Source organism: Cucurbita maxima, unplaced genomic scaffold (assembly GCF_002738345.1).
Source record: "Cucurbita maxima cultivar Rimu unplaced genomic scaffold, Cmax_1.0 Cma_Scf00001, whole genome shotgun sequence".
Lineage (NCBI taxonomy): Eukaryota > Viridiplantae > Streptophyta > Magnoliopsida > Cucurbitales > Cucurbitaceae > Cucurbita > Cucurbita maxima.
Genome location: NW_019272017.1, coordinates 2,590,502 through 2,608,554, shown reverse-complemented (window position 1 = coordinate 2,608,554; position 18,053 = coordinate 2,590,502). Strand labels below are relative to the sequence as shown.

Sequence of the window (18,053 nt, the reverse complement as noted above, 5' to 3'; positions counted from 1 at the left end):
AATGGCTCGTGGAAATCTCTTTCTCTCTCTCGTGAACACATTTTTAATCGTGAGGTTTACGGTGATACGCTACAGGCCAAATTGGATAATATTTGTTAGCGGTGGACTTGAACGGTTAAAGTAATAATCTCGAACTTTAAAGAGCCATTGTCAAGTGAGACTTGAAATTTTAGCAACAAATTGAGGGCATTTTCGACAATCGTACAACCCTTCAAATAAATTGTATAAATACCGCAACAATTAACTCTCTAAGCTTTTGCTTGATTTCGAACCCTAACAATGGCGGCTTCAATCGAGTCTGTGCAATGCTTCGGCCGGAAGAAGACGGCTGTCGCTGTGACGTACTGCAAACGCGGCCGGGGCTTAATCAAGATCAATGGCTGCCCAATTGAGCTTGTCGAGCCAGAGATCTTGCGATTCAAGGCCTACGAACCCATCCTCCTCCTCGGCCGCCATCGTTTCTCCGGCGTCGACATGCGAATCAGAGTCAAAGGCGGAGGCCACACCTCGCAGATCTATGCTATCCGTCAGAGCATTGCCAAGGCTCTTGTCGCCTTCTACCAGAAGTACGTCGACGAACAGAGCAAGAAGGAGATTAAGGACATTCTAGTCCGCTACGATCGGACTTTGCTCGTCGCCGATCCCAGACGCTGTGAGCCGAAGAAGTTTGGTGGTCGTGGAGCTCGTGCTAGGTTTCAGAAATCATATCGTTGATCTGAGATTTTTAGGCATCTATGGTAGAGAGTCGCTTGTTGGTAACGGTTATTTTTTGGATTTATGTTCTAATTACCTTCGGAGACATGGAATTTTGGATCTGTTTATGATTGTAGTATATGAAAATTTGACATCGAGACTTGAGTTTTCTGATTACTGAGATAATTGCAGCCAAAAGGCATTTTTGAATCGTCTTTTTTTTTCTTCCAGTCGTTAGTTGTTCATGTTAGACACAGAACACCCCTCATTCCTACCCTGCATCTCTTATGACATTAGAGCTACTTTACAGGTCGAAGACTGTCCTCACAAACCAGCAATTTGGTCTATTTACCTACTTTTTTCTCACCCCAATAGAAATTTTGAAGAGGTCATCCTATTTAGAACTATTTCAGAGTCAGCATGCTGATGCTGATGCTTCTTAAGCATTATACTTCTGTTGGTATAGATAGGATGTTATATGCATTATGTTCTATATGTTTTCATACATCTTCTCCTCTCATAATCATATATCTATGTTGGGTTCTAGCCTGATCTAAGAACAACACATGGGAAGAGACTTGTAAGTAGTTATTAAGGTTCTGTTAGAGGAAGCTTTGGAAACTAGGGGTTAGTGTAGTTCATAGATTAGAGAGAGGTTTCTTTTGGGAATGTGGGGAATTTTCTATTTTGTTATTTGTCAAGCCTTCCATAGGAGCTCTGATTGATTGTAACTGAGGATTGCAGGACATATATCTTAGGCGATGTATACTGTCTTAGTTAAAACTCAAGATCCTGGTGTTCTTGTGAGTTTATTATATTGGTGCTGCAACATGGAGATCTATGTTTGTTCTTGGCATGTCGATTTGGCCATATGGAGGGATTGGATATCCAATCACACATGAACTATATGGGCGAAACCCATAATTCATTGATAATCTTGAAAATGTGACTATTTAGTCCAATCTCTAAAGATTTTTCCAATGACTAAATCTCCCACATGGGTAACGAGTGACTTAGAAGATTCACTAAGGTCCCAGGTTATTACCTAGTTACCTCGAGTATTTTTTACGACTTCTATAGTGTTATGTGTACAAGTTGTCTTGGTTATGTTGTTGCTTTTTATTATTTATTTTAAGTCCAATATGTAATGCCTAAAAGTTGGGAGGCTCGAGCATCGATGATTTCAATCCAAAATTTCTTAATTTTGAATGGTATCAATATAAAATGTAAGTAGAAATTCAGTCATATCCCCCAACCCAAGGTTATATATGCTAAGCCATTGTTATGTCTCACTTGTTTGCTTATATGTTGTTATCTCTCTCTTGTATAACGTCTCTTTCTAAAATCTTTCTCTACCCTCGTTTAATAAACCTTCTTTCAAACTCGAGGCTAGAGGCTCGATCATACGTTGTTTGGCCGTAAGCGACGCAAGAACAAATTGACTTAGCTCACTTATTGTTGGAAAGTGAGTGCCGCACAACCGAAAAGCAAGTTGCCTAATCCAATTATAAATTTTGTATTGAAATATCTTGAATAGTATAGAATAAGTTGTAATATTTAAAATTATAAAATTTACCAATTGGAAATAAGTATATTGTCTTTAAAAAAATGGAAAGGGAGTTGAAATTATAAGAACAAATTTTAAATAAAAAAGAAAAATGTTATATAACTTCCTGGAGAAGGAACGAGAAACAAGAAAAAAAAAAAGAAAAAAAAAAAGGAATTCAAAATTAATTAAATTGGCGGGCTTCTCCATTGGCGCCCTAAGAAGAAACTCAGTCCGTCTCCATCTGGCGTCTGCTCTATCTCTATGCTTCTTCTTTTTCTTCTTCTCTAACTCGCTTTCCCTCCACGGCAATGGCTTCGCCGTCGGAAGCCTCTATCATCTCCATCCTCGAAACAGCAGATTCCAAAGGCATCTTCTCTACTGTTTCCGATTTCCTCCGACCTTTCTCCGATATCAAAAATCCCAAGAAATCCAAGAAATCAGCCAAGCCAAGCGACGATTCATCCGCAATCCGTTCCCTCGCCAAGAAGTTTCTCGTTTTTCTCAATCGAGCTCTCTCCATTCTACCCAAGCGCCTCAGCGAGCCTTCCAAGCTGGGCAACGATCTCGAATTGGCCCTAGAATTCTTTGAAATCTATAAGCTCTGCTTGGCTTGCTTGGAATCTTTGACGTCGCAGCTCTCTTGTAAACCCTATACTGTCGATGTCCAGAGGGTTCGAATGGTGCATTATATGGAGGATTGGGGACTCTTCAAGGACGCTGAGGCTGAGGGCTTTAGGATTTTGGAGAGGCTGAGGGTTATTGGCCGTACATCTGACTGTCGTGTTATTCGTGATCGGGACAAAGGTGGTGGTGATAAGGATTTTTGTTTGTTATTCGCGGAGGTTGTCGTAACACTTGTTAAGTGTGCGGCCAGTGGTCGTAGTAAGGAAAGTGGCGCCTATAGAAGGCTTCTTGGATTGGTGGAGGAGGTTGGACCATGGTTCAGGTGAGAACATCACTATTTAAGTTTCAAATATGATTTGTTTTTTTTGCTTTTTCTCCTTTTATTACAATTACTGTTCTGGGTATCTTATAGCTAGATTAGAGCACATTATATTGTTGAACTAACGAGAAGTGCATCGTTGCTACAAGAAAGGTGTATGTATCCAATAGTTGTTAGTGCAGAAGTTCCTGTGATTGCTGGCTTTAAACTAGCCAGACCCTTAATTTTTAATTAGAAGTAGATGCTTTGTTTATCTGATACACGCATTCGTTCTAGCAGGTTACTAGATGCTAAAGTATCTGAGAAGACTCAGAGAGCTTTGGCCACATATCTAGGTAAATGTACTATTTTCTTGGTAGAGGAGCTAGATTATTTTGGTGAGAGTCTCATAAGTCTCTTCTGTCGCATAACGTTTGCTGAATATGCCAAGTCATCTTTGAGAGATCAGATTTACAAGGTGGTGTATCGACCTCTTGCTTTTTGTGTGTCTTTTCTGTGGGTATTACATTATCTGTTAACGTTGTTCTTTATTCATTATTCTCTGTGCAGTTAGCCCGCCGGATATGTTCCACTCTTTTCTCTCTACAACAGGAACAACATTCGTCTATGCTCATCATGCACATATTAATATGTGTCTTGAAGTCTCTTACCCTAGAATGGAAGGTAGTGCTAATGAAGAATTATTGGTGAAAAATTGTCCATCTAGTCATGCAAAGCAGAGTTTTCATTGAGTGTACATTGTCTTGAATAAATGCTCGTATGGATCCATCTAATAAGAATACCTCAATAATGCAGTAAAGGGTGCCATTTTTGAATTAATGTTGACTTTATTTTATTTGTGCATTTTCTTTTATATGCTTCTGTTATTGTTTTACATAATTTTGTCTAATGGTAGAAGAGAGTGGCTGCTTCCCTGAACCAGAGGTTGTGCTGATGATTTTTTCCGAGAGAGGAACAGCAGAATAGCTATTGTCTTATCTAGCTTTTCCTTACCCTCTAGTTGCAAGAACTGTCAACTTCTTACCATCTGGTTACCACAACAGTCGATTTCTTCCGAAATCCTTAGATAAAATGGTTTTCGCTACTGATTGGAACATAGCACATTAAGGGATCAGAAACAAATGAATAAAAGAAAGTATGCTTTTGCTTATTCCAGGAAGAAACCAAGCAGAGAGCTCAAGTGAGAGATAGTCAAGTCATATATTGACAAATATTTTACTTAAGCACATTATGACATGTCAAATTCATTTTTGATTTGTAGGTTAGGTCAGGGAGTTGAGCTGTGTCATGAGTTGTGCTAGTTCAAAAGTCATTAAACATGTTGGGTCGTATACCAATTTGCCAAATTGGCTCGATGGTGTTGCAATTTGTCGACCTTAACATAAAATATCGTGACATGATGAACCTTGACATAGGAAGATGAAACCTCTATTCCGAGTAGTCTTAGTGTTTGGCATCATGCTTAAAACATGTGCTGTGCATGTGATACTAAGTGTTTTGCTGGTTATTGTTTTTTTAATCAAGACTAGATACATTTACTTTTAAGAAACTGAAACATATCAAGCATTAAAACATATAGAAACTAGACAATAGAAGGCAAGAAAATAAACTGATTTTACTTGACAAAATTTAAGGAAATGGTATGAGAAGATAGGAAAGTGATGTTTGAGATGCATGGCTTGACGCTTCATTTTATTTTGTTGTTGGAAAATATCATTTCTATTTATGTGTGTTAAACCTGTGAAACAACAAATAATACCTGTACTTTCTTAATGTGTTGAATATATCTCTGTCACTTTTATCTTCTAGGATTGCATAGTGGATTAGTACTTGGGGTCTGCCTATTGAGAGAGTATAAAGTAATCCTCAAACTTAAACACACTGCCAGACAAGAAAGAAAGCATGTTATTCCCCTCTTCAAGTTGGGCTGTGGAACTTCCTTCATGTTTGCAATATATATATATATATATATATTTATTTAGAATGCATTTGTCTGGTTTATTTGAACGGTAAAATAAATTCCTTTGTTGTCTCTGAATTACTTGTTTTAAGAATATTAGTTTGTACATCCCCAGTGTGAGCTTCATTTTTTGTTTATCCATATGCTAAGATAAGTATTGCAAATCTTTCTTAAAAGGAACTTTAATGAATTTTTTCAGGATGAAACTGAATGGACAGTTGTTGAGTTTCTTCAACTCATCTGTTATTCTGCAAATAAATGTCTGAGTGCAAGTCCCGAGTGTTGTTGTGCTTTTGCCAAGCATCTTGAGGAAATGGCACGTGAATTCCACGAGGTATGCTATTCTAGCTTTTAGTTTATGTATCTTCTCCACAAATGTCATTTGCATTTGCCATATTACCTAATGTTAACCTTATTTAATAGGCAACACCTCCATTGGGAATGAATTTGAGGCTTTATGCTGCTGGGTTGAAAATCGTTTCTAAGTTACCCAGAGGTGAAACTTGTGGCTCGGCATTCAGTACTTTACTTGATGATGAAGATACTATACAGAGTTTGGTTAACTTAAATGGTTTCCTGGGGAGTTACTTTTGTATTGGCTGCAGAGAGGGTAATGAGTCCTGCAGCATTGAGCAGAAAGATTTTGTCGGCCAACCATGTTTACACCGGAATCCTAATCATGAGAATGGGGTCCCTTCCCTTCTGAGCTTGAGAGAGGGTTATCTATCCTCTTACTTGGATGCAATTAAGTTCTTCTGCCAGCCACTTGCTGAATCAGTTAATGCTGAGAGAAAAGAAATCCTTGCTGAAGATAAAGCTTCTCCTGTTTTGTATAATATTCAAAATACTTTGCATCAGTTCTGTGATGTCTTTCTTTTTTGTCAAAGGCAAGTTATTTTTGTTTTAAGTGTTTCGTTTATGATCTTATTTATGAGATTTGTTGTGCTTGTCTATAAAAGAATAATGGTTCCATTTGCATCTCTTAGCTTATTGAATGATTACTTTGTAAAAGTTTCTGTGTTGACAAACATTCTATTAATTCTGGGTAGGAGGCAGCTTAACTTGCGGTAGCCCAAATTTTCATGTTACCATATGGTTACAGGGGCAAGTTGTAGATGCATGTGAAGTTATGGACAAAATCATGATGATCACTTATCTGGGATATAAAATATCTTCCAAGTTTCTAGATATATATGTTGTAGGTCAGATTATTGTCCTTGCGGTTCATTGGGTTGCCTATAAGCTGGCTCAAATAGCCATAGTTATTTTTAGAGAAAAATTGTCTACATCAATTAATTTTCTGTTGTCTTTCTTGAATTATGAGTCAAATAAAGTTATCCAATCTTGGTTTATGAACTATTGAATTTTTTGTCTGTTGATTAGGATAGAGTTTTACTTAAGTTCATTTCTCAAGTAATTTTTGCTCTGTAATAGATTTTTTTACCTCTCTTTTCTATTTCTTGTTTCAGGCGTGCATATGATGCTAAGAGCGATGGATGTGATGAGAATGTAAATATGCTATTAAGCATTGTTGTGGCTGCTTTTACCCTGTCTTTTAGAACAAGGCTGGAAATGAAGGTTGCCACAAGTTCTGGGGCACATTAATTAGTTTGAAATGATTGCAAATTACCTAATTGGTTTTTCTTTTCTTATTCACAGAGGAGCACGGATTTGATTAAGGATGTTATCGCAAGCAAATGGGTTCAACCTTTTGCCTTGAAACGTTTATTTGCTTCTCTTAACAACATTGGCATTATTTTATTCAGAAATAATCAAATAGGAGAGGTACGTTTTTTTTCTTATCAGATGGATGTTAAATGTGATTTTGGTTTATAACAATATAATATGGAAACCCTGGTTTACATCATGAAATTGCAAAATGTTGGATTGTTTCCTCTAAGAAAAAAATATTATCAAGCGTTCAACTTTTTTTCTCTTTTTGACTTTTTTAGAAATGAAAACGTTAATGGCACTGGAAACCAGTAGTTACTATTAACTTAAATATAAATAGTAGTATCTAAATAAGCAGAAAATATTAGTCAAATGTAAAAAGTTATTATAATTTAATAATAACATGATCCAATCTAGTTAATGTGGACTCATAGTGTTCGTGAACAATAATTCAATTAATTATTACCTGTCCATAGTATTTCCCATTTGTCTTTGACATTAATTTGTACTGTGTGATTGACATATATAATGATGAGAGTTCATTGTTGTACTTGGTAGTCATGTCAGTGATGCATATACTTTTTGTTCTATAAGAATATCATGTGAAATTAATTTGCCCCCGGTATCAATATTCTTTATTGCCTCATTCTTTACATATTTTTAGTGGAAGATCTTAAAAGAATTTCTTCCAATGTTGCTTAGATCCTATAAAATGTTATTTTCATTCAAGAAGTGAATAATTTGTCCTGTGCAAGTTATCATCATATTTAGGTGTAACTTCCACATTTTTCTTCTACCCAAGCCCCAATGTTGCTAGATTCCCCTTGGGGTGTTAGAATAAAATAGGAAGAATCTGATGAACTTATAGCTAATATTTACCTCGCCATATTTCTCATATGTACAGGCCTCAAAGGCGTTGAAGTTGTGTTGTAGAGCATCGTGGACCTGCGTCAAACAATTTTGTGAGATATTTGACAACAAGTCCAGGCCATCAGATAATGAATTTTCTGAAAATTCCGTTCTAATTATGGTTAATGAAGTGATTATGAGAAGTTCTTTCCTTGTTGATATTCTCTATCAACGTGGCATGTGTAAGGTAGAAAAAGCAATGACTGAGATTCTTACGAACTGGTCTGCGGCTACAGAATTATTTGATGAGCTGCCAGTTCCCGTGCAATTGGTGAAACAGTGGGTTAAGGTAACGTCAAAAGTCATTCAATATATTAAGTTACTACATATTTTCCCTCGGTGCTGATTTTAATACTTTTCTCAGATGCAATGCAAGTATCATAAGAATGCAGATCCCAAAAAAAGCACACCAACCTTGAATTGTTTATTGCAATCTTCTGAGACGGTGTCAAAGGCTAAAATTGGTGTTCTCTTGGAGCAGGTTAAGTTATTTGTTCTTTGTTCACTTATAATTAGTTTTCCTTAATTTCTTCCTCTATTAAATTGTTTGATAGTGTTTACTTGGATATTGTACAGGAACTCGTTGAATATGAGGAAATGAGTGGTCTATATCCAGAATTTTGTCAATCATTACAAATGAAGATCTTGAGTGTCCTTCTAACGGATACGTATATTACACCAGATCATAGACTTGAAAAGGCTAGAGTGTTAATGAAAAAGGCAAGGGTATTGAGGCTTTGTGAAACTGTATGTTTAGACGGTTGCATCCAGTGTTTATCAGAAGCAATATCTACAATGGTAAGTTTGTTGTTGTTGAGATGCTTCATGTTTTCTATCAATTTAAATATTTGCAGAAGAACCGCTTACTTGTTTTTGAGTGGGAAATACATTATACAATTGACATGTTGCAGTGATTGAAACAGAATGAGATTTCTGGTGGATGTCGCAGCTTTGGAGTTCTTCATTCTCATCAGTTAGCTGTGGCATATTGCTTACGTGCATTCTGTACTCATGAGACTGTACCAAATTCAAAGGTGTTAAACGCATGAAAGGCTAGTCTTCTATATTGAGTAATTAACACTTAGTAGCTTTGTTGGTTCCTGTTTATTTTTTGAAAGGCTGTTTCTCTCTCACACTCTTTATAGTCTTTGCCTCTTTCTGATTTTTTATTTTTTATTTGTAAAATGCTTTTCGGGTGACAATAAAGTAGCAAGTTCAGCAAGATATTGATTCTGCATTGAGCATATGGTTGGAAATCTCAAGTCTGAATACCTTGCCAGATGATCAACGATTGATACTATCTGAGTATATGTTGCTGCTATTATGTAATGCTTTTGATTTGTTATCAATCAAGGTCTGTCTCTTTGTTAGATTTTTAATATTTTCAATTATTTTATCAAATGGGTAACGTTAGTGTTCAGGTTAATTATTTTATTATTTGGGTGTACCTTCAGGGTTGCGTGGATTACTACGATAACATATACAGTCTCATGATTAGATTATTCAAATGGAAAAATGTTCCATTGGAGAAGCTGATGGCCACTCTGTGGGAAAGCAGAAGAATGAGTCACGCAATGTGCATTGCACCAACTAACGAGTTAGTTATAGCACAGCTATCTGAGCATCTTGGTGACCTCCCCAAGAGTTATGATTTTTGGACAAACTGTCTGAAGACATTGCCAGGCATGCTTGTCGGATTCCAGCAGAATTTCTCATTTTTATGCTCAAATTATACCCAGACATCTTGTGAACATGAAAAGTCTAGTCGAATGCATGTGACGGTTGATGAGGTTAAAGAAGCTGCGTTGAAACTCATATCTCATGTATTTCTCTCAAGTCCCAAGTAATCTCCATAAAAGTTGTAGGTTGTAATTGCTGTATGCGATCCACTCTTTTTCTTATGTTACTTCTCTTGCAGATTCCTGCATGCAAAAGTTCTATTTTCTTGGCTGGATATCTTTACTATGATTTGTGTGAAAGACTTATTTCAGAAGGTTGTCTTACTGAGGTAAGTCCATCCAATCTGTTGTGGGTAGAGAAAGTTACAGGGAATGAGGTCATATGATACTTTCAGATTTTAACTTTTATGAATCTTTATATTTGAACTTTCATACTATCTTTCTGTATGGGGTGAAACTTTCCCAGTCTCGTACCATGAATGAATAATATAAGTTTGTTCAAGACTTTAGAGGAGTTAATCCAATTTACCGTTTACTGCTTATGGTCTTCTGTCTTTAATTACTAATAAGAGATCCTTCATGTAATTCACTTCTTGGTGATTGGGAGCTTTTATCTCCCTTATTTTATACACAGCAACTTTCTTCTGTCCAAAGTTCCCCAGAAGTGTGGATTAAATCAACAGATACTCCCGAGAAGAATATTATGTGTAGAGTCAGGTTGTAGTTGAAAATACTGTAAAAAAAAAAAAAAAAAAAAACTATTTATCCATTGTGACTATGCGGACTAGTTTTATATTTGTTTATGGATGGTTAAAAGATTTTTTTTTTAGTCATCAGCTTAACCTTTTAGGTTTAGTAGTTTAAGGTTCTCTTAGGTGGGATTCAAACTCTTTTCTTTTCTCTCAATTAGCATTGATAATCACTTGTTTGATCTTGTGAATGAAAGATTAAATTTACCATAACCTAAAAGCTTAGCGGAAGTTTAATGATGTTTGATGCATGAATCAACGTAAATATATTCTGCCTTCCTACTTTCAATTCATGTTCATTTCTTTCCAATCTTGAATTCTATGTTGCTCTTATGTTATGTCTGATATAGAGTTTGAGTTTTAGATTGTTTCATTGGAAAAAAAATGAAATATTGAAAAAGAGGAATAAACCCATGCTAAGGAAGTTTTAATTGGAAACAAGGAAATCAAATAACATCAAAAGAGGAAGAACACAGCCTAAAGGCCTTACGGATGAGGAATCCCTAGGCCTAAACTGGAGGATCATAAAATAATCTAGATTGATGAGCATTTTCTGTATATCACACACACACACACACACACACACACACATATATGTATTCATAATATAGGCAATGATGGCAAAAATAACCACAAGAACCATTGGTAGAAAGCTTTGACAATCTGGTCGTAGTTACTAGAAGAGGCTTAGACAATTTGGTCCAGGAAATAACCACAAGAACAAATGTTCGCAAAAAATAGCCAGTGTCTGTTTCCTACAATTTTGTTTTTAAATTTCTTTCTTACCAAAAACTCGCTAATAAGGCCCTAATAAACTCAGCCCCAATGTTTTATCTTTTTTTGAAAATGCCTTCCTAGACAAAGAAGACGGACCATTGGTATTGCTAGGAAATGTAGGCAAGTGAAATCTGACAAAAACTTAAAGAGGCCAAAGAGCAGCTGATAAAAGGTAGTCTTGAGTTTCATTGTCTGCTTCACACAGCACTAGCTCTTAGAATTCCTGTTTTGGACTTGGTGTGAACCAGTAGTATGTATTTAGCATCCAGGAACTGCTTAAAAACTTTCCTTCTTTCCCCTGGGGATAGTATAGTAATTTTCCTGGAAATGTTTCCTGCCTTCATTGCAAATCTTGTCTATCGATAGATATTTTGGCTATTCATCTTCTAATTATTTGTATCTGTACATAATAGGCTCTCTTATGTGCAAAAGAAGCTCACCGTCTACGCTCTAAACTATTTCAAGAGAAATTTACCTACTCTGTTGAGCAGCATCCTGAAAAATATTGTGAAATTACTCATGCTAGTCAGAAGCCTCCATATGGCATTAAGAATCTCCGGAAAAGTGGATCTGTTTCTCGCAATATATGGTCATTTGATAAAATATCATGGGATGTTGAAGGCTGCTATCTTAGTCCTTTTAACGCACTTCAGTGTTATCTTGAAAGCACTCTTCAGGTACAACTTTTCTTTAATGTTAAAACAGGAGTCACTTTATCCCTCAACTTCCAACATATTTCATATGGGTATGCTATTACTTCCATAACATCCAGGTTGGGCTTGTTCATGAGATCATTGGAAATGGTTCTGAGGCTGAAACACTTTTACAGTGGGGAAAAAGTATCTCCTGCTTGCAAAGCTTGCCACTTTTTGAAGTTGCTTTCTCTTCTGCTTTAGGTATATAATATGAATTGTTTGGTTGGTTTCATGTTCCTGTGGATATTGTTTGTCAAATGTATAATAGGCAATTGTTGTGTACTTCTGGCAGGAAAAGTATACAGAAAGAAACAGTTATGGAGTTTGGCACAAAAGGAACTTGAAGGAGCCAAACAGATATTGACGGATAACATTACTTCTTGTTTGAAGTGCAAATTGGTGCTTGAAGTAATAGTTGATCAGTATCTTGGGGATTTGTTTCGAAGTATGTATGTAAATGGTAATGGGAATACATCTGAAGAGCTATTAATAAATGCAGAAGAGTTGTATAAGTTAGCTCTTGAGAAACTGAATCTTTCTGGATGGAAAAATTCCATTAGTTGTCCAGATGAAGCAAGTCATCTTTCATCTCTGACAATTCCAGTGGAAAGGGCGAAGGCCAGAAAGGATGGAAGAAAGAGTAAAAAGACTACAAACACTCCTAGGTCTCTACAAATGGATCGGTGTGTAAATCCCCAAACAAATGTGAGACTGACTCGCTCTAGATGTCGGTCGATTCAGGGGCAAAGCACAAACATTTCTAATGAAGTGGAAGTTGACCTTGCTGTGCATTTGAAAAGCAACGTTCCTGATCTTTCTGGTGCTTCTGGCCAGAAGCAAATGCATTTGCAACTAAATTGTTGCACACCTACTTTAGGATGTGGAGCATCATGCAAAAATGGGAAAGTTGGATGTTGGCAATGTCTCCAAATGGAAATAATGGAAACAGGACAAATAAACAATTTTATATATCTCAAGTGGGAGTTTGTTCGCAGACGGCTTTTGTTGAGGCAACTTTCTGGCTTAGGTATCAACAAAACTTAAGATCATAAAAGTCTTTAGTTTAATGCTTAGCATACCTACAAACACTTTTAGTTGCTATAACCCATGCGATTAAACAGGTATTTATTGTCAAAATTTTATGATGCAGAAGTTCCAAACCTTTTTCCTTGCCAATTTCAAACATATATGTCAATGCTCATTGCAGTAAACGTTTAGTTTAGACTTGAGTTATCTGATCTCCTAGTTCAACATGGCCACTGTTTTGCTACATTTTGCATCAAACATCCTTCATTAGCCATTGGGTGTGTGGGATTATTTTCACTCTACTTGTATTTTCACTGCTCTCTCTGTTGTTTGTTCCTAGGTAAGTGCTCGGGGATTCGTAGTCAAATTCATCAAACACATGAAACCATTTTGAAATGCATGTCCATCTTAGTGAGCCGAAATCTATTCTCTCAAGCACATGGTGTTGTTGAACCCGTGGTTTTGCTTGATTTAGTTGGGAAGGAAGTCCCTGGAGATATGTTTGCAGTTGAGAGGGCATCAGTTCTCTATAACATTTGCTGGTTCGCTTTGAAGAGTTACAAGTATGATGATACCAAGTATGTATAGTTAATCTCTTAATGCTCTATATGTACCACGTAACCACCTATATCTGTTGTATTCTCTCTTATCTTATCTTTTGTATGAAAAGAAATTGCAATCTTCAAATTGTGAACTCTCCAGTCCACCATCCTGTTGTTGATATTTATGTACTTTAGCGAAAATATGTTTCCCTTCAATTTTGGATAACAATGAATTTTTGGGGAACAAAGTCATTTTGAATCTTGCATATACATAATACAACGTTGCCCCCACTTAGGATAACAAAATTTTACTCTTGCTTTGGAGTGAGGACCAGATGTATTCTTAGATAACACACCAAGTTAATATAAAATTTCAACTTCTGCATTTTAGAGTTTTTGCTAAAGCATAGAAATATTAGCTTCTTCAAATCTGTAGCTACGGCATAATTCCCTTTGCTGTTTACTCCTTGGCAGGATTATTTGCTGCCCATTGTCTCAGGTTCAGTCTAAAACGTTGGTTTCTTGGCTGATGGTTGCCCTTGCACTCTGCTGTGAGGTTCCTGTTCTTTTTCAGAAGGTCTATAGCTCTGTCATATCCACTTTAAACGTTTAATTTTTTTTTTTTTACTTCTAGTCTTGGAAATTAACCAATATGTTTCGTCTCTTTTCCTCGTTAGATATATTCTGTATTTAATTAGTAATCGTACATCACTAGTTAACTTTTTGTTTGTAAGCCTTTTACTTAATTTAACCGTTCCCTTTGAAGATTGTATATTCTTTCACAACCCGTTTGTCTATGATTTTTCATGTTGTATCATTATTCACGCATCCCAAATTTTCTAAAGATATCATATAACTGCATATGAAGTGTTTTACGAGATTCAATACTTGTCATCTAAATGAATTTGAACTCCATTACAGTTTCAACTTGAATGATGCGGGTTTTTCGTGATGGATGAAAAATTGTAATGTGGAACAATGCCTAATAAATAAGATTCTTTTTTCCTCGAACCCTTCATTTTTTTATGCTTCTGTAAAAAAAATTTCCTCCTGTTCTGTACATAATGTTATTTCTTGGTGGTTAATTTTGATTTCTCTTAATGGGGAATAGGTTTCGAAGTTGCTAGCTGTTATACATGTGATTTCTTCATCAATTGAGCTATTATCTTTGCCATCTTCCAACAAAATACTAACAGACAGTCATTGGGCTTCATATTTTCACCAAGCTTCGATTGGAACTCATCTTAATCATCAGTTCTTCCCATATACGACTGGAAGATCATGTATACAGGACCTTAATTTTGCAAAGGTACGCTGTTACTTGCATTTCTTTTTTGTAGGCTTTTGTAATTCTTTATGCTGTTCTTCCCATAACTGGATTGCTAAATATGTTATATTCTTGATTTCATTTTTGTCCTTTTCTCTCTTTATTTGTTTTCTTTCATTGCACTTCTTGATTGTTGAATGCTTGTATGCTATATTTGAAGTATGGGCTCATATATGGATTTAACGAAGTCTATTTTCAGGGTTTCGATACAGGAGAACAAACAGTGAAGTTATTTAGGTAAATAGCCTTCACGTTTGAATATCATTCACAACGTCAAATTCTTAACCAAGTTTCGTTTTTTTGGCTTTCATGATGTAGAAGGGGATCTTTTTCTAGTCAAGATCTTGAAGAATATGTGAGAAAGTTCTTTGATGGCCTTCCTTGCGTGGCTATGGTTTGTATTAGTTTGATTGGAGGAGATCTTGCTTGTTTACTACAACAAATTCTCCATTTTCCTTCATCTGTCCATGCATGGATCCTGGTGTCGCATTTAAATTCCAAGCGTCAGCCACTTGTTTTACTACTGCCCGTGGAGACAATCTTAAAAGGTACTGTAGCTGGAAACTCGTACCATATTACATAGTAATATTTGTATCCTAAGTTGTAATGTGCTCAATTACTTTTTTGTTGGTAGAAGATTCAGAAGATTATTCAAATCCTCAATCAGATGATATCTGTGAGAGAAATGATTCGACTAAACATTGGCAATGTCCCTGGGGTTCCTCAGTCATTGATGAAATCGCACCAGCATTCAGAACTATATTAGAGGAGAATTATTTATCATCTTCAGTCTTTCCTTCAGAGGATACAAAAACAAATAGGATGTTATGGTGGAAACGGAGAACAAAGCTTGATGATTGCCTTGGTAAATTATTGGGGTAGGTTACGTCTATACTCTGATTCAGTGATTTTGGTCATTATTATAAATTTTCCCTTCTTTGATGAGTTTACCATAGACTTGAAAATTTGTTTCTTCATTGTAACAATTATGCTTTCTTTTTCCTTTCCATCACTTAACCATTTTATCCATCTTCCTCGTATTTTGCTTCTGTAACAGAACTATTGAAGATTCATGGTTGGGCCCTTGGAAATATATTCTTTTGGGGGACTGGTCAAATAGAAAGCATGTTGATTCTGTACTCAATACATTGGTGCTGAATTTGAAATCCAAATGCAAAATGGACGTCAATGAGGGTCTTCTGAAAATTATTTTAGAAGGTTCAGAGAACGTTCTGGTGGGATTTGATTCAAAATTGTATTCGAGGAAAGGTTGCTTCGTTGGTAGAGCAAGATTTCATGATAAAGAAAGGTCTAATCCTTTTCAAAATGCATTGAATGGAGTGGACAAACTTTCCACATTGGCCTTAAAATTAATACAGGATGCAAAAAAAGAGCTGGAAGGGGAAGACGGTACCAGCAGAGAGCCCATAATCCTTGTCTTGGACTATGATGTGCAGGTACCTTCATTCTTTATCAGAATCATGACTTTTGACTGAGAGCCTTATCTCCTTGTGAATTGCTTGATAAAGTATAATTGAAGACAAAACTATTATTTTAAATTGTTTAGTCATTCTTCTATCTATAAATTGACGGATCGATGAATTTACCAGATGCTTCCCTGGGAGAATATACCTATACTTAAAAACCAGGAGGTTTATCGCATGCCTTCTGTTGGCAGTATCTGTGTAACACTAGATGGAAGATTGCATCAGCAAGAGCAAGATAGTGGGATCATTGCTACCTTTCCTTCAATTGATCCCTTGGATGCTTTTTATTTATTGAACCCTAGTGGTGATCTCAGCAGCACACAGATTGAATTTGAAAATTGGTTCAAAGATCAAAATTTGGAGGTAAGCTTTTCTTAATTTCTCCTTATGTAATGGTTGCCTTATTTCATATTTTGAAATTATTTCCAATGAACTATGATCCTTATCATAGATGGTTTTTTTTTTTTTTTTTTTTTTAATAACAGGGGAAGGCTGGATATGCACCCAAATCTTCAGAGTTGATTGAGGAACTTAAAAGCCGCGACCTCTTCATATACTTCGGTCACGGGAGTGGTAAATTCTCGACTCTATCATGTTAAGTTGGCCTTTCGTTCTGAGACTTCCATTATCTTTCATGATTTTTTGCTGTACTCTTTTGCTAACGTGGAGTTGTGGTGGGGCTACAGGAGCACAATATATTCCCAGGCATGAGATTCAAAAACTGGATGCCTGTGCTGCAAGTCTTCTAATGGGATGCAGCAGTGGTTCCTTGACATTAAATGGTTATTATGTCCCACAAGGGATTCCATTATCTTATCTGAAGGCAGGTTCTCCTGTCATTGTAGCCAACCTATGGGAAGTGACTGACAAGGACATTGATCGTTTCGGGAAGGCAATCCTTGAAGCTTGGTTGAGAGAAAGGTCGTGTGCTCTTCCTAGTTCTGTTCAGTATGATATCGTTACAAAAGAGTTGGAGGCCATGAAAATAAGCTCTAAACGTGCCAATAAGAAAGTGGCAAGTAAAAGTCTACCTACAACATGTGAAAGTAATTCAAGTAGAGACCATTCTGTTCGTAGTCGAATGATTGGTTCATTCTTGTGTGAGGCTCGGGAAGCTTGCAATCTACGTTACTTAATCGGAGCATCGCCGGTTTGTTACGGTGTTCCGACAAGCATAAGGAAGAAGAAAGAGCTGACATAAATAAAAGGAGTTGACCCAACTTTCAGCAATAGAACTGAGATAACCTTCCATGCAACAGGCTTGTGAAGCTCTGAATTCCCAGCAGCAGCAGCAGCAGCAGGTATCATAAGACAAAAACGTGTATCCTGTTGAGTGGATGCAACATGGCCTTGGAAGCCCCGAGTTCCATGTCAGAGACATAAAACTTGCAGAACTGCATAGCTGCAATACAAGGAAAGCATGCGAAGGTAACAAACTGTAGGTTTTATAGCAGCAGCCATCTTTCCTGATTGTTCCGATAGATTTCAATATCAACATTTTGTCTTTAAAAGTTATGTCCACAATCTTCCTCTATTAAAGCTGTTTGATTGTAAAGAACTGAATAACGTTCAATTCTGTACTGATTTGTAAATGAAAATATAATCTTTTATACTGAAATTTTAGATACACAACCTCAAGCTCAAGAGGAATGGAGAAAATATAAACTTGAATGGGTCGACAAATGGTTATTTTGTTTTAAGTTTATGCTTTTGAAAATTAAGTTTTATAATCACCGTTTCTGTCTATAATTTTCTTGCTTTATCACATGCTTTTTTAAAACAAACAAACTTTATGACTCATTTTATATCTTCTTCTTGGTATTTTCATATTTTGTTTGGAATAAGGAATTGTTGATTATATATATATAATGTTCTTTCATGCATCATATCATGATCTCAAAGACCAAATTTTGGATTTAATGCTCTTTCTCCAATCAACTCAATAAAGAAAGTTTATGGCTAAGAAAATGTACAATGACACAAAACAATGTGTTGATTTTTTTTAATGCCCAAAGTCAATTACTTTAATTTAGGCTATCCACATCA

At 36.2% G+C, this 18,053-nt stretch overlaps 2 protein-coding genes across 4 annotated transcripts; both read left to right on the top strand.

The window, feature by feature from the left end:
- Positions 1 to 242: 242 nt before the first annotated feature.
- LOC111481885 (40S ribosomal protein S16) lies at positions 243 to 908 on the top strand. Its single transcript, XM_023127484.1, has one exon. The coding sequence runs from the start codon at positions 280 to 282 to the stop codon at positions 712 to 714; it is 435 nt and encodes a 144-aa protein (XP_022983252.1). The 5' UTR covers positions 243 to 279; the 3' UTR covers positions 715 to 908.
- Positions 909 to 2,378: 1,470 nt separating this feature from the next.
- On the top strand, positions 2,379 to 17,625 carry LOC111478544 (separase). 3 transcript variants are annotated; one of them, XM_023122875.1, is made up of 27 exons: positions 2,379 to 3,188; positions 3,465 to 3,642; positions 3,735 to 3,848; positions 5,345 to 5,479; positions 5,569 to 6,032; positions 6,615 to 6,723; positions 6,805 to 6,930; positions 7,721 to 8,014; positions 8,090 to 8,206; positions 8,302 to 8,523; positions 8,649 to 8,759; positions 8,936 to 9,079; positions 9,180 to 9,548; positions 9,644 to 9,733; positions 11,344 to 11,607; positions 11,703 to 11,826; positions 11,918 to 12,652; positions 12,992 to 13,229; positions 13,668 to 13,770; positions 14,305 to 14,502; positions 14,720 to 14,757; positions 14,842 to 15,068; positions 15,155 to 15,398; positions 15,578 to 15,977; positions 16,131 to 16,370; positions 16,493 to 16,580; positions 16,694 to 17,625. In XM_023122875.1, exons 1-27 carry the CDS (start codon positions 2,551 to 2,553, stop codon positions 17,206 to 17,208), a joined length of 6,525 nt encoding a protein of 2,174 aa, XP_022978643.1. In that variant the 5' UTR covers positions 2,379 to 2,550; the 3' UTR covers positions 17,209 to 17,625. The 3 variants fall into 3 exon arrangements, with proteins under 3 accessions (XP_022978643.1, XP_022978625.1, XP_022978634.1); XM_023122857.1 differs by having other exon boundaries at positions 14,839 to 15,068; XM_023122866.1 differs by having other exon boundaries at positions 2,380 to 3,188; positions 14,839 to 15,068; positions 15,158 to 15,398.
- The last annotated feature ends 428 nt before the right edge of the window (positions 17,626 to 18,053 follow it).